This window comes from Pelodiscus sinensis, chromosome 13 (assembly GCF_052426305.1).
Source record: "Pelodiscus sinensis isolate ZL-2025 chromosome 13, ASM5242630v1, whole genome shotgun sequence".
Classification (NCBI taxonomy): Eukaryota; Metazoa; Chordata; order Testudines; family Trionychidae; genus Pelodiscus; species Pelodiscus sinensis.
Genome location: NC_143064.1, coordinates 46,509,555 through 46,531,609, shown reverse-complemented (window position 1 = coordinate 46,531,609; position 22,055 = coordinate 46,509,555). Strand labels below are relative to the sequence as shown.

General features: G+C 51.5%; 1 protein-coding gene across 5 annotated transcripts; it reads left to right on the top strand.

Moving 5' to 3' along the window:
• Positions 1-497: 497 nt before the first annotated feature.
• LOC106731632 (coxsackievirus and adenovirus receptor homolog) lies at positions 498-20,879 on the top strand. Of its 5 annotated transcripts, none has more exons than XR_016350576.1 (8): positions 498-758; positions 2,700-2,775; positions 4,312-4,650; positions 9,158-9,427; positions 11,078-11,149; positions 14,110-14,157; positions 16,653-20,022; positions 20,282-20,879. XR_016350576.1 is itself a non-coding variant. In XM_075896682.2 (7 exons), the coding sequence occupies exons 1-7, from the start codon at positions 1,154-1,156 to the stop codon at positions 14,309-14,311; spliced, it is 864 nt and encodes a 287-aa protein (XP_075752797.2). In that variant the 5' UTR covers positions 873-1,153; the 3' UTR covers positions 14,312-14,945. The 5 variants fall into 5 exon arrangements, 1 of the variants encoding a protein (XP_075752797.2); XR_016350575.1 differs by lacking the exon at positions 498-758 and adding an exon at positions 877-1,174; XR_012895634.2 differs by lacking the exons at positions 498-758; positions 16,653-20,022; positions 20,282-20,879 and adding exons at positions 871-1,174; positions 14,274-14,945 and having other exon boundaries at positions 11,001-11,149.
• Positions 20,880-22,055: the final 1,176 nt, after the last annotated feature.

Here is a 22,055-nt window from a genome sequence, read left to right as displayed (position 1 = left end):
TCATGTTGCCTGTCTACACTGGCCTCTTGCGCTAGAACAGTTGCACAAGAGGGCTTATTCCTGAGTGGGAGCATCATAGCTCTTGCACAAGATGCACTGATTTCACACATTAGAACGTCAGTTTACTTGCGCAAGGACTCCGTCAGTGTAGACAGGCAGCATGTTTTTGCGCAAAAGCAGCCGCTTTGGTGCAAGATCGCGCCAATGTAGACGCAGCCAGAGGGTCACAACATTCCCTCTGCAACCTGCATGTGCCCAAACCGTCAGCCTGTCCCCTAGTAGAGGGAGAAACTTGGATGTCCCACAGCTGCAAGTGCTCTAACCATTGCACCACATGGTCTTAGGTGGGCACCTTCTCTAGACAGGGAGGCCAGCACCTGAGCCAGGAGCGGGGTCCCCATTCAGCAGAACTAGTGCCCTTCCCGACCTGGACTAAGCCGGGAGATGCTTTCTCACAGCAGCACCTCCCATGCGCGTAGCAGGGGACTGCCTAGCAGGCTGGCTTTTGTGCACAGCTCTCCGATGGGCCTGCTCCTCCCCCTTCATTGCACAGGGAGCCTGGGCCTCTACCTCAGCTCTGTGGCTCAGGGAGGGGGTCCCGGGATTGTCTGGGTGCTGTGGGGCAGCAGGAGCGCAGCGGAGGGGCGATAAAAGCGGCCGAGGGGAAGGCAACCACAGGCGAACTGAAGTACCTGCTGGGAACCGAACGACCCCGCCCTCCGCCGCTGCTGGGGGCCAGGCTGGAGTGAGGACTGCAGGTTTGTGGTGCAAAGGGTCGCTCCCTCCCCCACCCGTTGCCCAGGCCTGGGGTAACCCTACGCGAGGGGAGGGGCTCAGACACACCCCTGCAGCGCGAGGGGCGTGGGGGGCACAAGGCCGGTGTCCTTTGCTGGAGCGACCTGCCAGGGGGCTCAGACCCGGGCCAGGCTCGAGCGGCTGCCCGGGGCTCTGTGTCCCGGCGGGGCAGTCCCACGCCCCCCGCCCCCGCCGGGAACGGCTTAAGGCCACGGCGCTGGCACGGGCGCTCGGACGCGCCTCCCTGCGCCCTTGGCCGGACACAAGGGGCAGCGCCCAGCTGCGCTCCGCGCTAGGGAGCGGCCACCGGCGGGTGCAGGTGGGCAGGGCGCCGAGCGCAGCGCGGTCTGGCGGCGGCATGGTGCGTCCTGGAGCCCAGGTGAGCCCCCCCCCCCCTTGTCCAATGCGATCGCGGCCAGGTCTGTGGCGTCCCCGGGGAGCAGCGCGTCTCCGACTTGGGCGCAGATCCCCGCTTGGAGATGGCGGAACCAGCCTGGCGCCGAGCGATGCAGCCACCGCCCCCCGGGCAATGGGGGCCCCGGGACGTGGGCGCCCCTGCGGGAGGGGAAGGGGCCCTGTTTGCTCGGCCCGGGGCCCTACAGAGCCCGACCCGCTTCTGCCCGGCGTCTGCCCAGGGCGGGCGAGGGGCGCTTATCGGAACGCAACGTGCGAGAGCCTCCGGCCGCCTGGGGCTCGGTGCACCGACTGCGGGGCGAAGCGGTTTCCGTGGGCGCGCCCCTTCTCTTATTTTCTGACCCCCCCCTTCCCCAAACTGGTGTGCCCTGTGTGTGTGAAGTGCAGCATGGAAATAAGCGCTTGTAGGAGTCAGTAAAACTGCAACCACCCTCACTTCCGAAGTAAGAATGTTTGTCAATAGTTAAGCACCTAGCTCGGTAAAACTAGGCCTGTATTTAAGCATCAGCGGGGCTTGGGCCCAAAGGCTAGAAAGGGAGGTGCTCTGAAAGGAGGCAATGCACGTTGCGGGTTTTTAACACGAGTGGCTGGTCCACATTTTCTGCCATGGGTATTAGCTGCCATCGAACTTTCTGTGAAAGTTTCAGGGGGCGAGTTTTGCCCCTGAAGCCTGTTTGATTGCATCAGCGAGTCAGGCGGAGAGGTTTCGGAGGGCGTGTGAGTTATGTGCCCCTGCAGTACAAAGAAATGTACTTTTGCACACCCACACAATGCTAAGTTGAATGTGGCTTTGGCAGTCAGGTTAGGACCTGGCTAATCTTCCAGGATTTCAAGAGGGGAGTGAAACTTCATTGCTGGGGTGTCCAAACAGCTCTGAAACAGCGGGCACTAGAGTGAACTAGCCACAGTCAACTGGCCACATGGCATAAGGATGTTAAGGACTAGTCAATTCCACCCACCCCACCATGAGATGGAGGCAGGAAAAGTGAGGAAGGGTCATTCAAAGCAGCAGCACTGCACAGCTGAGCTAGGGATCAGCCCTGCAGCACTGTCCGTTTCAAATGCCACCTCTACAGCCCCCGTGGAACCTGGAGTCAGCTGGGGAGGCCTCTGCCTGGCCCCAGGCTCCATGGCTTTGAAATACACAAGAGCACCTGCTGGGGACTCGTGTACATTTCAAAGCAGGCACCGGCCTGCAGTCCGGAGTCAGTGGGGCTTCCCGCTGGCCCACTTGGCTAGTTGAGTAGTCGATGGAATTTCCAGTCAATTAACCGTATTTTAACATCCCTGGTATGGCACAGGGACAGTGTGGCACAGACTGGGTGTGTGACAGTGACACCAGAGTGTGTGCCGGCTGCTGCTGGGTTACTTTCTCTGTAAGGCAGGGAAAGCTGTTTTGCCCACTCCCTTTCTCCTCCCCATTCTTGCTTTAGATGCTAATTTTTCTTTTTTTAATTTCTTTTTTCTCCTTTTTTTTCCTTTCCTCATAGCTGCTGGTTTGTTTTTTCCTCACTGTGTTCATCTGGGTCCAAGAAATTCCAACAGCAAGCTGCATGCACGTGACAGGTAAAAACTAATTTAAGCTGTTGACATGCATCCAGAAAAAGACTGCCTACCAGTGTTTGAAAACTACTGCATTATGCCACATCACAATACTTGTTCAGTGCCCTGTTTGGGTTGAGAATAGAAGCACCGTCAGGAAATTCTAAAGATAAGACCCTAACGCTTCAAAATCAATTGATCTTTTGGGGTATTTCTGACCATAAGTGCTCAACAGGAGATGCTTTAAGAGGATCTGCTTTTTGGAAGGCAAGTGGTGACTGAAGTCTTAGGATAGGTGCCTAAATCACTAGTAGCTTGAGAATGTAAGCCAGGCTTCAACAGCAATGTTGAAGGGATCCTTTAACAACTGGGGCTGATTTGGTGAAGCCAATGGGATGTTGCAGGGATTTTGCTGCAGAATGGGGCCCCATGACGTAGTAGCTGAAGTGGATTGTCGAGAGGGTATATGGTATGCGGCCAAGTTCCACGGGGTATGGATTTTGTAACAATGGAATGTCCTGACTTTCAGGGAAGGTATTTAAATAAATCCTTCAAGTTAAGGCATTTTGCAACATGCTTTCCAGGAAGGTCTCCAACTAACTGTGTGCTGAGAAACAATTGAACAGTGCACTTCAGCTGAGAAACTGCATAGACAGGTGCCAGTTTACAGCAGTTGAGCAGCTGGGCCATAAAGCCAATTGTTCTCGCTAATTGTTTCCATTTGTGTGCAGAATAAATTTTGTTATGTGCGCTGAGACCTGTGTGGATGTGCACCACCAGTAGAAACACATGTTGTGGGTGTTCTGCTGATCATTTGGGCAGCATTTAAATATCTCCTGGATAGTTCCAGTATTGGGGACACCAGGGAGCATCTACATATACTCATCTGTCTTGTGGCCTGTACGGGGCACACAAAGCACACGTGCTAGACTCCTTGATTTGTTTTTGGGGAGAGAGCTTACCCAGGCAGCAACAAGCACTAGGCCTTTTAAAGCTGAAGTTGAACACTGGTGTCTAGCAAGTATCAGCTGCTGTCCCCTTTAATGATGTCTCACAAGATGCTTTTTAAATCATGATTTCTTTATCAGAAGATTTGGATTTACTTAGAGAAAGGAATTTTGGATTTTCCTGGTCCTGGTGTGAGTGTTTCCCCCACCTGAATGGGATCTAGCCTTGTACAAAGGAATTTGAGAGCTTCCCCCCAAATTAAAATGGTTGGGGTCACAGCCGTGTTTCATTTTTGTGAATACAGAAAACCCCAGCTTTTGATTCACAAAATATTTTGAAATATGCTGCATTTGGATAACCAGAAATGAATTATTTCCCAATTGCCAGTGGACCTAAAGCTGCAATTCACTCCAATCTCAGCTAGGGATGTGAACGGATAGCGGTTAACTGGTATCCAGAAGGGCTCCTGCCTCTCTGGGCCCCTGGATGGGGCTGCCAGCCCTCAGACCTGTGTGGGGTCAGAAGCAGCTGGCTAATCAAGTCAATGGGACTTAATAGAAGATCATGCAGAACCACAACTGCTCTGAAATATGCTGTATTTCTGTCTTTCAGCACAGACACTGTCTCCGTGTTACAATGCCAATCTCACACTGACATCTGACCAGCTGACTTCTGCTGCAGGCTGCACAGTGGTGTTCTATCCGCCAGATCTGAATGACAGTCCTGAGGTTGTACATTGGACCTACAGAAATGCTGACAGCCCAAGTCTGTCCATCATAGTGTATTTTAAGGAACAATCAAAGGTGGATCTGTATCATTCCTATGCAGGGAGAGTTAACTTCAGCAAAACCAACTGGACTCTGCAAATAAAATTGCAGTTGGAAGATGAAGGAATGTACCAATTTAGAACCAACTCCCAAGAATCTAAGTGGTTCCTTCTGGAAGTTATTGGTAAGTGCCACACATGATAGTTTTGGTGACTTTCTTTATTTCTATACTAATTTTTATTTAACCATTGAAATAGATCGCCTGTCCCAAGGAAAAGGCAGCAGCAATCTAGCTCTGTCACTTTACATTCCACTTACTCAAGGAGATCTGTTGGTATGTGTAGTTGCTTAGCAATCAAGAAGTGACTCATAAGGAATGGGAGTTACCTTTCTGATTTTGATAGGGAATTTCCCTCCAACCAAGGCTCTGCACCTTGCTTTGTCTGGCTGCACAATGATTTATTTCATATCCCGACGGTCTGTGTCCATCGGATTTGGCTTTCAAGACGGGAGTTCTTTTGTTTGCACAGCTAAAGTTTGGAAAATATTATTTATAAATACAAATATGTTTTTTTTTTGTAAGTAGCACCACCCAGTGTTGCAAAGTGCTATTGTGCTAATTTGGGGGTGGGAATTTTTGGCAGAAATGTTACACTATTTTTTAATGGCATTAGCGACAAATACCTTTCTCTTCAGCTTTTTGAAACAGAGTAATTAGCAGGACTTATTAATTGTATTGGCTTTTATATGACCAATGACAGAGCAATAATGCAAGGAGCCACTTTATGAATGAAACCAGCATCTTAACAAGCAATAGCACAAATCCATACTGACTAACACATTGTCAGTCGTAGGGTATGTCTATACTAGCCCCCTCTCTCGAACTAGGGAGGCTAAAGAGGGCGACCAAAATTGCAAACGAAGCGCGGGATTTAAATATCCCATGCTTCATTCGCATGTTCCCGGGCGGTCGCCATTTTGGAAATTGACTAGCCCGGAATTACTGCCTGCGTCTACACGCGGCAGTGAAATGGGAGTTCGAAGTAAAGCCTTTAATTCAAATTAGCTGTTAAACCTCATTCCAGGAGGAATAACAGCTAATTCGAGTTAGGGCTTTACTTTGAACTCCCGTTTCACTGCCACGTGTAGATGCGGGCAGTTATTCTGGGCTAGTCAATTTCCAAAATGGCGACCGCCCAGGAACATGCTAATGAAGCACGGGATATTTAAATCCTGCACTTCATTTGCAATTTCGGTCGCCCTCATTAGCCTCCCTAGTTTGAGCTAGGGGGCTAGTGTAGACATACCCATAGTGTGTGAAAGTCACTGGAGAACTGCTAGTTGTAGTAATTGCTCCTTTGTTAAAAGTTCTTCAGCAAGACATCGGACACCCATTGAAATGGACTTGAAGCAAGTAAAATAAACCATATGGCTTAGTGCCATAACTGAACAAGAATAGGATTGTTCTCTTATCCTGCGTGTTGAATTGAAGGAAAGGGGCCGGGTATTAGCACTAGTCTACAGGCATGTTAGGGTCAAACTCTTGTGGACCAGTACTAAAGGCCTTGCATTGGCAGAGGGGGAACAGAACAGCGAGTTTGAGCAGGAGAGCTGTGCATCTCGGGACTTTGTTCCCTTTGTGTGCTCTAAAGCTGAAATGACTTTCGGTCAAGAACATGGAACTCTGTACTTTGTGCTATTTGTAGCTAGCTCCATTGATAACTACTTGGCTGTGAACTTTAGTGCCTTAAGAGCAACAAGTAACTTTCCACATTCCAGGCATTTGAGTAATTCTGCATACTAATGGTGTGTAAGCAAACCAAGTGAACATTGCTAAAGGATTTATTATGCTTTAAGGGCTGTCCTGGGCCTTTGGTTTCAGTGAGGTCTTCAGTCTTATATGCAGGATCTCTCATGTAATGATACCGAAAGTTGACTCAGTACATTTTATGAGCCACCTGGGGCAATTTAATTTCTTTCTTTCTTTGTGATTAAAATAGCTGCTGATTCCCAAGTGATATTTGAAGAAATGCTTTAAGCTATGTCTATGGTTTTGGCTTCTAGGAACAAAATACTGGCATACTTAGGATTTCTGATTCTCAATTTTAACTGATAAAATACCCTGATGTAAAAAAAACAAACCCAGCCGGCAGGCGTTTCATGTGCCCATCAACGGTTCTGTGACGCTGATGCTGTTTGAAACAGTGCCATGTTAAAACCAGGAGTGACAGAATGTCTCAATGGATGTATGTGGGGGGGGAGGGGTTCCCAGTAGCACCTGAACTGTGTCTCTGTCCTTCCCCACCCCTTGCAGCTGATAAAATAGGAGAGGCCATGAGCTCTTGCACCTCCCCACCCCATTCTGGTGCCTTGATGTGACGGACTGGGCCGTGTCTGGGCACAGCTGAGGGCGTCCGCTCAGGGCAAATTGCTCGAATCCGGGGCTTCTTACAGCCCCCGACTGGTGACCTTTCCACACAGGCCACAAACCAGTCTCACAGAGCGCTTCAGCTGCCTGCCTGAAGCCTCCCGAGCAAAACCCCTCCGACACCCCAGCAATATCCGTGCCCCAGATGGCCCCGGGCCTATACACAGGTGGGGGGTCCTAACACCCAATCCCACCTACCCCGAACAAGTTCTGTCCGGTTCCAAGAAACCAGCCACAGATCCCTGGTCAATTTACCCTCTGGACCTTGCCCACAAATCACGCTGGGCTAATCCTTTAGAATCTATATCTAAAGGTTTATTATTACAAGAAAGAAAAGCCTGAGAGTAAGGTTATTAAAGTACAGTACGTTACATGCACCGAATCTCCCAGTTCTCGATGCAGGCTCTAGCAGAGATGTTGCAGCTGCTGGTTTAAAAGTTCTTATTGCACATCCTAGGATCAGGATGGGTTCACAGGTCTTCCGGGCTCTTCAATCCCTGCAATGCTGCCTCTGGGATGAAGTGCTGAGCTGAGAATAAAATGGCATCGACCGCATGGCCTCTTTATACCTCCTTCCTGGCCTCTTCTGGTATGCAGCAGGTTACCTGGTCCTCAGCCTCTCTGTGTTCCCTGCTGGCTGCTCTCAGGACAGCCCCCATTCTTTGGGTGTGTCTTTGGCCCATTGAGAACCATTGTTCCACAGGTAATTAGCATGTCCACAGGCTCCACAGGCTCGGCCCTGCCCAATGCTTAACCACATGCAGGGAAATCTTCAGTTTCCACACAGATTACAGATCTACACACACAGACATTATATACTCACATAACCAGTGTACACAGGATCAGAAAACAACAAGCTCCCATTCAATACCAATCTCTGGGGCCAACACCCCCACCTAGGGGTGCAGCAGCGATCTGGCTGCTTCCCTCCAATTCGGTAATGTGACACTTGATTAAAAAGAGCTCTCAGTCTTTTTCGTTTTGTCCCCCCCTCTCCCTGCTGTAAAATCTCTGGGGGTGAGGGGACCTCTGGTGTAGGCATGGTTTGACTTCTACTTTGGGGGGAAGCCGAGACCGGCAGAGGTTCAGGGAGGGAGTGTCACCTGCAACCCCTGATTTGCTTCAGCAGGCCACCTACCTGTCGGAGTTTGGGGGGGGGGGGTGCAACCACAAGTTATAAATCAAGGGTGGGGGATGCAGCTTAAAGTTTGAAAATAGCTCAGGGTGGGGGGGTAGCAAGGGGCTGTGTGTGGGCAGGGGGTAGCTAGGGGCTGGGTGCAGGCAGGGGTTAGCTCAGGGTGTTTGCTGGGGGTAGGCAATCATTTTTTATAGGGGGCCACTCCAAAATTGTGTTAAGTGGCTGAGGGCTGCATTCTTCTATGCTAATGGAGGAGGTGTGGGGTCTGGGTGGAGGTCAGATGCAGAAGGGGCTCTGGGTATTGGGGTGCAGGAGGAGGTGTGGGGTCTGGGACGGGGGTTGGAGGAAGGAGGGGGTTATGACCTGGGGCAGGAGTGCAGGTGGAGGGATAGGAGTTTGGTTTGTGACCTGGGGCAGGGAGTCGGGGGGGGAGACGGGAAGGAAAAGGGGTTGGCATGCCAGGGGCAGGCTGGGACCAGAAGACATTTACTGTAGTAGGCAGCTCCCAGCCAGCAGCCCAGCGGGACCCTCAGGCGGGCTCGCTGCCTGTCACGCCCCCTTGCCACTCAAAGCATCTGGCTGCTGAGGCCATGTGCATCTCTGCACCATGTGTTCCTGGGGGAGGGGTAGCTCCCATCCCATTGGCTGGCTTCTGGCCAATGGATGCTGCGAGGATAGTGCTGGGGTCAGGAGCAGCATATAAAGTCCCCCCTCTCCCCCAAAGTGGCATGTGGCCCCAGCAGCTGCTCTGCGTTCCCAGACGCTGGCTTCCCACATCAGACACGGCTGGAGAAGGGGCTGGGGAGCAGAGGAGGAGCTGTCCCAGGACTGCTCAGCTGCAGGTCTTTTTGGGAGGAGGCAACTTCCCCCATACCCCTGCCTTTGCCCATGGGCTCAGGGCTCCTGCCCCATGCAAGGTGCCAGGGTCCAGGCTCTGGGTTTCAGCCGCAGAGCCCCGGCTGTGACCTGCTGCACTAGGGAACACTGCCAAGAGTAGGTACAACAGTATGTCACGGACAGAGACTCCTCCCTCCCCCACAATGCTAAAAATACTACCCCCCCCCCAAACAGAGCGCTCTGAAAACCAAAGGCCTTGCATGGAATTGGGAATGTTTCCTCTTCCAGAGCCCTTGTCTCAGCCAGAACTCAGGAGCGACTCCTCCCTGGTGGGCTCCACCACCGAGCTGGTCTGTGCGGTGTCGAGAGGGCGCGTGGATGTCTACCAGTGGAAGAAGGACGGCGGGAGTCTCCCCGAGGACGGTCGCTTCCAGTTGAGTCAGAATGGCAGCACGTTGCGTATCCAGGACACGACCGCGTCGGACGGCGGGGAGTACACCTGCACGGTCAGCAACCTGGTCAGCTGGAGCGAAGCCTCCCTGAAGGTGGACCCCCGCGGTAAGTGGGCGCTTCGACGCAACGCAGCAAACGAGAGTGTGGCTTGATTTGCAATGAGCCCAGCGGTATTTGTGGGTGCAGGGAAGGGAGGGTGGCATGTGGGGGGGGAAGAGGGGGGAAGGTGATTATCTTGTCTGACCACCTGAAACTTCCCCCCAGTAATTCCTAGAGCCAGGCCCGCCCATGGCGGGTGCAGAGGGGCAAAGGGGACAACTGACCTGGAGCCTGGTGATTGAGAAATACCTGGGCTAGCAGCAGTGCTCTGAGCACTGGGCCCTTTAAATCACCGCTGGAGGGTGTGCTCCAGGTGGCTCTAAGGGCGGGGACTGGCATAGCATGCTCTGGGCAGTGCTGAAGGCTTGCTGCCCAAAGGCCCCGCCCCTGCCACCCAAGGCCCCGCCTACCTTGCCCAGGGCCTTGGTGTGTCTGTTGGCTCCCCGACCTTGTGCAGATCATTCAGAAAAACACCTGGTCTCGAGTGACCAATCGATTTCTCCCCATCCCCCAGGTGCCAGCCTGGAAGGCTCTCAGGCCGGTGCGCTTCTTTTAGGGAAAGTCAACATTTTCCACGGAGTTTAAAGCACTTGGCAAGACGTTTTGTTTTTACAAATTAAATCGCTAAAGGTTTTAGGTGCCTAAATTTAACTCTTAGCATCCGAAACCCAACCTGTGGCTTTAGGCTTTTGGCTTTGCTTGGCTTAGTTTACTGTATTTATTCCAGGATTTTGCCATATATGGGTGTTTTGGGGGCGTGTGTGCAAGGAGTTATAATAAAACCTGGCTCTCTTGAATTGTTTTTTTTTTTGGTACGGCTTCGTGTCTCTTGAACTTTTGCTGTATGGTATTGATGAAATAATCCATTCATAGCAGGCACACGACTTTTCTCCTCCTGGTACCTGAGTGCCCCGGTCACGCAGGGGTTTGAGTGGGGTGGGTTTTCTGGGAGTTGCAAGCCACCACGCTGGAGAGGGGGGTGTGCACGTGCTGAGTTAGGGGTTGGTAAGCTGGAGATGGGGGAAGGCTGGGAGACATTGGGACTAGGCTATGGTGTGGTCAGATGGAGGGGGACGGACGCCCCTGCCTTCCCGCTTCCTCTGGGATTCCTTTGCTTTCTCCTTCTGTACCTCCCTCGGTCTCCACTGCTGACCGCACCAGCGGCTTCTCTACCGGGCTCCACACGCTGCCTCTTTGTCAGCTCTGGGCACCTCTTCTCTGATGGACTCCACAGCACAAGCTCAAGTGTGGTCACAGCAGGAGGAGGTGGTGTGGGGCCGTGGGGCCGTGAGTGGACGCCCAGAAGCCCCTGGGGCTAGCAGCGGGGCCTGGCTTTAGCAGTGAGGAGGGGTGGTCGGAAGCAGTGGAGGAGCCTGGCTGGGAGCTGAGTAGCCAGTTACTCTCCCAGAGTACAGGATCTCCTGTAAAGAATTCACAACTTCGGTCTCTGGACAACCCCAAACTAGAGTCACCTGGGCAGACTTGACATGGAGCGCTGAGGGAGGGGAGCAGCTGGTGCCCGAGAGGCTGGCAAAACCCGTCCTAGACCCTGCGTGAATACCAGTGTCTCTATCGACAGCTTGCAAAGATTTGCCTGAGGTGGGGAGATGGTGCTTGCTACTAGCAATGGCCCAGTTTTTGCATCCTGTTTCACAGATCCTTCCACCCTGGCTGTCTCTGTGGCCGTGGCAGTGGTGGCGGTGGTGGTGATCGCAATCCTGGCAATAGGTAAGTCGTGGGCTTTTCTGCTTTTGTGGCTTCCTCTTTGCCGTTCTGCTGCCGGCAGCTCCCGTGGCGGGTCGGTTCCGGGAGGCTTGCCAGCTAGAAATGGGGAAAGGGACCCAGACACGACCCCGCAGGTCATCTAGGCACAGACAGATCTCGCCCCCCGAAACGTGGCTGGTGCCTGGCCAACTCGTATGTGACGTGCGTGAGGCCGAACCCTGGCAGGGGCAGAAGGGGCTGAGACTTTGCCAGATCTTTGCAGCAAACGTGGTGCTGCTCTTGGAGGGCTCAGGGTGCCTCTCCCCTGTCCTGTGGGAAGGTTGGCAGGGCACCAGCTGCCTTCCAGCCCTGCCACTTCCATTCCCTGCCTAATGGACAGCTACTACTGCAGCCCCTGTGTCTGGGGAAGCTGCAGCAGCCACATAGAGCGCCCCCACCCAGCTGTTCCAGGAAGAAACCCCACAGGCTGATCCCCTCTGCTTATCCCCCATAGGGGGGCTGTTGACAGGTCCTGTCTCCCTCTCCCGCTGTGGCTGCTAGACCCATGGGGTGGCCTCTGTGAGTCAGGGCAGGGGGCAGGCGGCCTCACACAAAGTCCCCTGTGTGCCCAGATCCAGGGTTATGGGACCTCCTCTGGCAGTCTTTACTCACAGGCCTTCCATGGGAGTTCTGCCCAGGAGCTGGTGGGGGCATGGCCAGCACAATGTGGCCAAGAGGATTTAAGTAAAGCTGAAGCTACATTAGCACCGGGCATCTGGCCTAGCCACAATCCCAGCTGTTCTGTTTTCCCTGCCCCACATCTGAGATCACCAGGACATCCAGAGCTACTCAGTGTTTTCCTGGGCGGAAGCCTGACGACAGGTTGTGGTATGACCGAGAGTTCAAAACTCTGAGTCAAATCCAGAGATATCAGGCCAGTTTTGAAACAATCCACGTTAATGTGGATTCATTTTGGGTGTTTTTTTTTTTTTTAACATCTTGTTTTGAGACTTGGCTTTGCGTCCTGTTGTCTGGCTTTTCTTGGCAGCCAAAGATAGAGAAATTTGTGCTTGTTTGGAAAGCTACGATTCTCCACTCCAGAAGTGGGTTCGAAGAAAAACCATAATTTAAAAACAAGTTGTCCCATGGCACCTTAGAAACAACTAAAAATATCTCTAGCAATATGAGCCTTTGTGGGCAAAACCCACGTTATCGGATGTGTTGGAGAGGGATACCAGTAACCCTGAATTTAGAACAGAAAAAGAAGGGGAAGAAAACAAAAAAGGACCTGTCAATTGTTGGACGGGTGCTAATGAAGCTAATTCAGTGGGCTGCAAGTGCCCTACACTTAGCTTTTGATGTAACAATGAAGTGTTAAATGCAGGGCAGGCTACCTTTATAATGCAACTGAAACAAAAAACAGGACTATGTAGCACTTTAAAGACTAACAAGATGGTTTATTAGGTGATGAGCTTTTGTGGGCCAAACCCACTTCCTCAGATCAAATAGTGGAAGAAAATTGTCACAACCATATATACCAAAGGATACAATCAAAAAAATGAACACACATGAAAAGGACAAATCAAATTTCAGAACAGAAGGGCGATGGGGGGGGGGGTTCGGACAGTTCGGATGATTCTTTTTCAAGACCTTTTCACACCAGCCTTGAAAGAGAATCCTCCGAACTGTCATTCATGCTTAAATTCGACACTTTACGCCTCGGTCTAAACAAAGACATTAATTATCTTACTCATTACAAAGATAGCTTCCCCAATTATCACCTCTAATATCATTAGCTCACAGACATTTACCTTCCCCCCCATTCCCCTTATGTTCTGAAATTTGATTTGTCCTTTTCATATGTGTTCATTTTGGTAATTGGGAAAGCTATCTTTGTAATGAGTAAGATAATTAATGTCTTTGTTTAGACCGAGGCGTAAAGTGTCGAATTTAAGCATGAATGACAGTTCGGAGGATTCTTTTTCAAGGCTGGTGTGAAAAGGTCTTGAAAAAGAATCATCCGAACTGTCCGAACACCCCCATCCCCCTTCTGTTCTGAAATTTGATTTGTCCTTTTCATATGTGTTCATTTTTTTGATTGTATCCTTTGGTATATATGGTCGTGCCAATTTTCTTCCACTATTTGATCTGAGGAAGTGGGTCTAGCCCACGAAAGCTCATCACCTAATAAACCATCTTGTTAGTCTTTAAAGTGCTACCTAGTCCTGTTTTTTGTTTCAGCTACACCAAACTAACACGGCTACATTTCTATCTTTATAATGCAACATCCAGTTAATGTCTTTGTTCAAGCCCAAGGAAACAGTGTCACATTTGCAAGTGACTGTCAGTTCTGCCCTCTCTCTGTAATTGGCGGTGACATTTCTTTGTAGAAGAATGGGCTACTTTTAAATCCATTAACGAGTGTCCAGGCTTAACAACACAAGACTGAGGATAAAATCACAAGAGCTGACAACTCAGGGACTGCTGGGGGCTCCTAGGATGGAAAGTGCAGCTGACAGAAAACGCTACCCGCGGGTTCAAGCCATGGAGCCCGATACGCTTTCTGCCCCCAATTTGGCCTGCATGTGGAGTTGAGCTTAGTCACTGTGTAGCTTGGTGGTGTGGGAGGGTCCGTGTGCGTGTTTGCTCTTGCAGGGCTGTAGTATTTCTTTCCCGTTTGAAGTCTAAGGAGGAGTTGGAGGTCTGGGCAGGTGGCGGGGCTGCAAAGTGCTGGGTAAGTTTCACCAACAATATCAACAGGTTCATGCGGGAAAAATATGAGCCCCCCAAAAATCAGATCCCCTTTTTGCAAGTGTAAGCGAGTGATGCGTTTGGCTCCTTTTCTTCCATGCTTCCTCCTCTTTCCACCTGCACCACTTCAAACTGCAGCGGAAAGAGGAGTCCTTTTAATTTGTGTTTAATTTAAAATCAAGTGACAACTTTCAGGAAAACTTATGCCTCCTTCTGGTTTGTTTTCTTTTTAGTTGGATACAAGAGAGGTTTCTTTCAACGCTGTTTCTCTGAAGACTCTGGTAAGCTGGACTTAAATAGGCTAAAATAACCTCTTTGCTAGCTTGGGAGGCTGGTGCTTTTTTGGCAACTGACCCATTTTCTGTGCATTTCTTCCCCTCCCTTGTTCTACAACAAGACATTCGTTCAAGGAAAAGCATCAATTGGGAAAACTGATCAATTCCAAAAGCTGAGTTAAACATTCCTGCTCTTGCTGAGTCCCCTGCCAACTGTGTGCATGGGAGGAGGTTAAATCACATTTTTCTGTTCACACTCTCTTCCTCACCTCTTGCTCTGTGATGGACCCACACCGATGGCTGGCAGTGCAAACTGCTGACTGTACAGGAAAATGGTGAAACTGGCTAGATGCAGAGTTTGGTCAGTTACACTGAGAAATCACACTGGGAACAGATTTGTACCCTGACGTTGTGTTACATTGACAATAGTGTGTTGAGGAACCGCCCCTCCCAAACTCTCCAGTAGCAGGTGATCCCTCTTTAAATTGATGGTGTCCCTTCCATTTTTTTCTTTATGAGGACAAGGGATTGAAGGGGAATTCTGCTGTACAGCAAGCTTTGACCTGGTTGAATAACATTTATCAGAACCAGAAAATATTTGTGTAGTTGATGTAGGAATGTCTACGCTGAACAAAAGCTCCTTGTTACAGGGAGATGTAACAAGCATGCGGATGGATTCCGTTAAGTTAGTGGCTCAATTTAGCTTCTTAAGGCTTTAACCCCTTCTTGAGGGGTTTTCTTAATGGGAAATGAACCAGAATAACTGTTCCTTAAATAAACTATTCTGGAAAAGCTCCCTGTGTGGACACCCTTCTTCAAGAATTCCTGAATTGATCTTGATCCACTTCTGGAGGACACAAAACCAGGAAAAGGCAGCTCTTAATTTGGAATAAGAGCATCCACGTGCAGAGAGTTATTCCAGGATCGCTGTAGTTCTCTAAACTCAAGCCGTACCGTCTTCTGGAATAACTGCCTGGTACCGACAAACCCTTTGTCATGTGGCCTGTGGCTCAGAGATGCTTGCTGCTCCCAGATAAATACATCCACTGTCTGATCATGGCTGGGGAAAGGTCGGAATATGGGGGAAAAAATCAAAACCTTGCTCCAAAATCTGCTAGTGGCCTGTGCTGGCGTGGGAGGTGGGGGGAGAGGTCCGGTTCTCCCCTGCCTGGAACGTTCTGCCTGGATTTATACCTGTGCCAGATGAGCAGTGGTGTTGGATACACCCAAGCCTCAAACACTGGGGAGAGGGGAGCAGGGGAAGAGGTGAGCTTGAGCGGGAATGTAGAGCCGGTTGTCTTATGGGAGGAAGAGGGAGTGGGAGGCACAGGCAGGGAGGAAATTGGGGAGCCCTGGAAATGAGGAGGCTAGGATGGTGGTGTGTGGGGGCTTGTGCCGGTGGAATGGAAGGCAGCCTCAAGTTGAGACACGTAAGCCCGTACCTAGTATTATTTCCACTAGGCGAGTTGTCGCACAAGGTGCAAGTTGAATGATAATGCAGCGGTGCCCAAGTGCTGGTCCGCCGGGCTGGGGCGGCTGTTGGAGCTCGAGCCGGCTGTTCACGGCTCCGCGCTGGCAGCTGTGGTGGCTGAGGTGGTGGCAGAAGGAGGGGAGCAGGAGGCGCCTCCCTCTCACTTCCCTCTCCCCCACTCGGTAATGGAGGCTGGCCGGGGCTCCGCTCTCCCCCCACCCATGTGGTGCAAGGTGTGTTTGGGGAGGGAGGGGGCGCAGAGGAGGAGGGCTGCTCCCCCTTCCTGCATGGCAGCAACAGCCACGCTCCCTACAGGGGGCAGCCTCGCTCTGTGGGGGTGGGGTGGGGGAGCGAAGAGGTCTTGGGTCACGAGGTGAGAGGGTGTTGGCATGAGCTGTAAGGGTGAGTAAAGGATGTTTGGGACTGGGGAGAAAGGGGCTGGAGTGGGGCTAGGAAGATGGTAACATTTTATTTGCATATTCATTATTTGTATAATGAATAGCCCAATGAAATGCGACCAGTCTGCCAAAAGTTTGTCAGTGGGTTTGCTGGTCCATGGCATAAGAAAGGTTGGGAACTCCTGTGCTAACGGACAAAGTGTGTCGGTGGGCGGGATCAAACCTGGGACCTCTGGCACTCCTCTAGTGCTGGAGCTAAAAGCCCCAAAGCTGTCGCAGACTCAGTGATCGCTGGCTGGGCGGGGTGCTGCTGGGCGGGCACAAAGCGTCACACCCAGAGGGCGTGGGTTGCCCGAGGGGAATGAAATTAGCGTCTCTGGCTTTGTGACAGGGCTGTGCTTGCTGTGAATGAGGTTAAGGGGAGACAGGCACTGCTGGGCAGAGGCCAGGACTGGGTCCAACGCAGGCAGCTGTTGGCAGCAGACGTGAGCAGCAACGAGCCTGGGACGCGCTGGGTGAAACCTCTGCAGGGCTTCTGGGGTAGCCGGGGGCAGGCAAAGAGCCACCACAGGCTAGAAATGCGTCGTCAGCACGGACCGAATGTTTTAGTTTTCATGTGGTTTGTTTTAAAGCTCTGAGGCGCTGTTTGCCGGGCGGCCGTGCCGCTGGAGCAGGAGGACACGGGGACGACAGGGTGCAAATGTCACCGTTTCCTGGAACCCCGCAACCCACGGAGGCCCTCTTGGGCCAGCATCCTCCAGATTCGGGAAGTCAGAATGGGGCACGGATGCGGTCACCCACACCGGCTTCAGCCACACCTTGAGCAACACCCGGGTTCCTGCTGCTGCGCCGTTCTCCTTCCCCACCTTGCTTTTTCGCTTTTCCATCTCTCCCCTTTGGGCTGTCTAAGAAGCGTTTGGCTTACCTGGCCACGGCGGCGTCTTCATTGTGGTTGTGGCCACACGGCTCTGAGCCGGGACCCGAGGCAGCTCTGCAGATGCAAGTTTGGCATGTGCCTTGTGGGTGCTTGGCTAGTTTCTCCAGCCACGAGGTGGCCAGTAAAGATAGGTGTAAGGGGACTGTTGGCCCCTTATTAGAAGTCGGTGGGGGCTTTTGGCTGGCTTGCCCCAGTACCAGAAGGAGGGGGGGAAGTGCTGGTGTGGGATGCAGTGATGAGGGAGTCAGGGAGGTGGGGATGCAGAGGAGGGGAACGTCCTTCATGTGAGCTGGATTCAACCTGGCCCCACCCTGTCTAAGGGGCCCAAGCTGCGCTGGGGAGCTGAGCCGGGTGGCCAGGGAGAGCCAGGGAGCTGATCCATGATGGGAGCAGGGCTGCAGTCAATGCAGTGTTGGTGTAGACCAGTGGTACTTAAAAGGAAGTTCTTCTTCACACAGCACATAGTCAACCTGTGGAACTCCTTGCCTGAGGAGGTTGTGACGCTAGGGCTATAATAGGGTTTAAAAGAGAACTAGATAAATTAATGCAGGTTAAGTCCATTAATGGCTGTTAGCCAGGATGGGTAAGGAATGGGGACCCTAGCCTCTTTGTCAGAGAGTGGAGATGGATGGCAGGAGAGAGATCGCTTGATCATTCCCAGTTCGGTTCACTCCCTCTGGGGCACCTGGTACTGGCCACTGTCGGCAGACAGGATACTGGGCTGGATGGACCTTTGGTCTGACCCCGTCTGGCCGTTCGGATGAAGATTGATGGGGGGTGTAGAGACCAATGCTGGATTAACACACAAGCTAACTAAGCTACAGTTTAGGGCCTAGAAATACAAAACATTTGCTACATTCAAGCTTTCCATAACTGGCTTAACAAAGACGACCGGGAAAACAGACTCCAAAGCAGACCTTGTTCGGATACGGTAGAAATAACTGTCATTTCTATCAAAACGGCCTGAAGCCAGCTGCCCAGAAGCTGTCACACACGGATCGCAGCGGGTTTTGGAATGGCGATGGCTTTCGCGTTCCTCGAGTTAGAATGGGAGAGCGGTGAAAGTGCTTGCAAAATCGATTTCCGTCAGTCCGATGATGATGTTGTCAACGTGGCCGGAGAGTATAATGGCATGCAGCAAAGACCTCTAGAGAAAAATAAGTCTAATTATAGTCCATTTGCCGGACAATCACCGAATTGTGTTGGCTGTGCTGCGGCTGCCTGCCTGCAGTACGTTTTTTTGCCGTTGTCTAACAACCATCTACTTTCTCCTCTGCCTCTATGAAACGATGGGCAGAACTCGAATCATTCTCAGGTCACGATTCCATAGCACCAAAATGTGTCTCTGACTCTCGGTGGGCAGCACGTGCAAAGGCTATTTCAGCCGTAGCTGAGAGTGATGATTCACTTACGGATGTCCTTGTGCACATTCATATTAGTGACCGTGAAAAAGGTGCCAGAGCTTTGCTTGGTGCAGATATGTCAACGCAGTGTCAGCGTAGACCAGTGTTTCTCAACCAGTGGTATGAAATCTGGGGGGTACGTCAACACAACAAAAATTCAATTTTCTCTGAATTTCAGTTTTAAGTTTTACAGCGCTTTATTATTTTTGTACTTTTTACACCCAAAAATTTCATCAGCCACCCGGCTACAATTAAGCGATTTAAACAAATGTGTTGCATTGGTAGGAAAAATATTGTGTGTGTCTGAAAACCATAGGTACTGCGGCTGCTTATAATTTTTTTAAAAAAAGGTATACTTTATAATAAAGGGTTGAGAAATGCTGGTATAGACTAGTGGTACTTAAACTTTTTGGCCAGTGGCCCACCCGACTCAATGCAAATCTTTCTGTGGACCACCAGCTGCTAATGGAAACTCACTGTTAATTATATAATTACACCTGAACCATTTTGCTAGTGCTCAGCTAGGGAGAACAGTTTAGTTTAACCAGTAGGAAAGGAAATATTAAACAGATTACACACTTTAACTTTTTTTCATCTTAGTTTCCCAAACTTTATCTTATAAGTATTTCTGAAAGTTCATTTGTTTGTTTGTTTGTCCCGAAATATCTCTGAAACGGTAAGAGCTAGACACACCACATTTTGCACAGATACTACTGATTTCCTTACGTCATTCACTGGATTGGTTATAGCTCGAAATTGGTTCCCCCAGAACCCCAGTTGGGCCACTAATTAGCTTTCAGTAGCACCTGATCATAGGCATTTGTTGGACTCTTCTTTTAAGTGTCAAAAAACTGCAACTACAGTTTAGATCCTTTTCCCGTGATAACAGAAAGAGCACTAGCTATGTTCATTTCTTACAGTCACATATGAGAAGAGTATTTCCAATAAAATATGCTATGTTAATGCCATTGATGTAGTTCATTCATCACACCTTTTACTATATTTTCCCCAGGCGCCGCTGAGTATTTCTGCTAGTTTTAAATAAAGTAAAATATTAATTTATGTCCAGCACAAAACATTTCAACATGGCCTTTATTTATAGCAGGGGTGGGCACCTTTCTTGGATCAGGGGCCACTGACCTTCAGAAAAATCAGAGAGGGACCATACAAGTGAGAAACAAAGAGACAAACCCTCCACCCCCTGCCTGGACCCTCGCTGATGTGGCCCTAAATGAGACACCTCACTCCCCTGGTGCTCCAGCCCCATGGGAGAGGGAGGACTGAGGTTCAGGGGTTCCCATATTCCAGATGAACTCTTCTGGGGTTAGTGGATTTTGTGGACTCCCCTAGGCTCTGGGAGAGGATCAAAAATTAAGGGCTCAGTGTGCAGAGGGCGGCCAGTGAGTGGCCTAGGGAGGAGGGTGCAGGATTTGGGTGGGAGGTAAGGGCAAGGTTCAGGTTGTGTGTGGCTGGGGGGAGTGGGCAGGAACAGGAGGAGGGGAAGGTGTCTGGCCAGGAGGGAGGGGGCAGGAGCAGAACGGGGGTGCAGTGTTGGGGGAGGGTGTCTGAGAGGAATGGGGGTTCAGGTTCTCAGTGGGGAAGTACATGAGGGGGATGGGAATCAAAGGAAGGGGGGGCACTTACCTGCCCTTCTGCTCCCAGGTACCCTGTCCTAGGCACAGCCTGTCGCCGCGCCCAGGTACCCTGTCCTAGGCACAGCCTGTCGCCGCTCCCAGGTACCCTGTCCTAGGCACAGCCTGTCGCCGCGCCCAGGTACCCTGTCCTAGGCACAGCCTGTCGCCGCGCCCAGGTACCCTGTCCTAGGCACAGCCTGTCGCCGCTCCCAGGTACCCTGTCCTAGGCACAGCCTGTCGCCGCTCCCAGGTACCCTGTCCTAGGCACAGCCTGTCGCCGCTCCCAGGTACCCTGTCCTAGGCACAGCCTGTCGCTGCTCCCAGGTACCCTGCCACTGGCCAATGGGCGAAGTAGGGAAAGCTTCCAGGTAGCACATCCATGTGCTGCTGTCTCCCAGCCAGAGGCATGGTAGCGCATGGAGCTGCGTCTAGCTTCACTTCTTCCCTGCGAGTCAGATCTGGCGGGGAGGCGTGGGGCATTGCCCTCCCTACCCCCACAGGAAGCCAGTGCTGGTACTCCAGCTCAACGGGGCAGGGGGCTGGCCCACCAGCAAGGTGTCTGCAGACCCCAGGTTGAGACCAGCTGGCGTAGACGCGGCGGTACTTCTGCTGCTGTTGGCTGCCCGGGCCCCGCGGCCATTGGCGGAAGCGCTCCCGGTGAGGGTGTGCGCTGCTGGCGGGAGGCGCAGAGTATGGGCATCAAATGCTGGCGCAATTTCTGCGGGGGGCAGGATGTTGACTGAATTTTCCAGGGCAGACTTGGCCTTGAACCCCCGAGGGGAGTGGCAGTAGATACGAGTAAGGTGGATGAGAGGCTGGAGAGGAGCCAGCAGGGGGCCCCTGTAGCCAAGACGGCTAACGGCATATTGGGGTAGATTAGGAGGAGTATGGACAGCAGGTCTAGGGAACTCATGAGTCCCTTTTATTTGGCACAGCTGGAGTATTGCGTCCAGTTCCTCCAAGACCGAAAGGCTGTGGACACTTTAAGCACCCCCCAACATCACCAGTAGGGTTGCCAGGTGTCCGGTATTCAACTGGACAGTCCGTTTTTTGCACCTTCTGCCAAGTACAAAATTCAGAAAATACTGGACATGTGTAATGTCCAGTATTTTCTGCTTTTCTAGCTGGGCACCTGATGGAAACCTGGAGGGGGGGGGGCGTGGCTGCGGAGGTGGCGCTGCGATAGGGAGGTTCATGTAGTCGAAATATATGATGTAGACCACTGGTCTCCAACCTTGTACGCCCAAGGTCACTTTTTAAATGACAGACCAAGCCAAGATCTACCGCCCCGCCCCTTCCTTGAAGCCCCGCCCTCTCTATCACTTGCTATCCCCAATCCTTATACTGCGCTGCTGGCGGGAGGCGCAGAGTATGGGCTGCCCGACCAGCTGACCATGGCGCTCAGCCAGGGTGCCACCAAGCTCCACGTGGGCAGGCGCAGAGGGGAAGCCGCCGATCAGCTGGAGCGCGGAGCAGTCTCTTTCAGCTGAAAGCCACAGTCAGCTGGCTGGGGTGTTTCAGCCCTCCCGACATCCCAGCTCCCACCATTCTGCGTAGCTACTCACCTGTGCTGTTGCTCGGTGAGTAGCTGCTCCTCAAATGAGGAAAGCTAATGTAAATGCACTGCGCAGGCGCGCAGCTCAGAGATGGCTCAAGAGCTACTCTTAGAGCCCCTGAAATCTACCGGTAGATCGCGATCGACTGGTTAGTGACCATGGATGTAGACTGTTGATTGTTTATAATAAAGTTCCCATTCAGTGTTAATAGTGGTTGTGGTGGGGTTTTTGTTTGTTTGTTTGTTTTTTGTGCTTGACAAATTTGTAACAGGTGTGTTCGGTATTTTTTTCTCTTGCTTGACAAATTTTTAGCATGTGTGTTCGGTATTTTGGGGCAACCATCGTCATCAATGAAAATACCGCCTAGTGTTAGGTTTCAGACGGAGCTTGTGGTCATAGTCCGCGTGGTCCAAGAGTCCCTCTTATCATATTAGACCCTGTCATAATAGAAATCTTTCTTCCCTCTTTGTGTCCACCTCTTCGGGCATTCCCCTGCCTGGCATAG

Coding starts and splice junctions, on each gene's coding strand:
- LOC106731632 (XM_075896682.2), top strand. CDS start 1,154: ATGGTGCGTCCTGGAGCCCAG. Junction 2,776..4,311: donor AAGCTGCATGCACGTGACAG/GTAAAAACTAAT, acceptor TCTGTCTTTCAG/CACAGACACTGTCTCCGTGT. Junction 11,150..14,109: donor GATCGCAATCCTGGCAATAG/GTAAGTCGTGGG, acceptor TTTTCTTTTTAG/TTGGATACAAGAGAGGTTTC.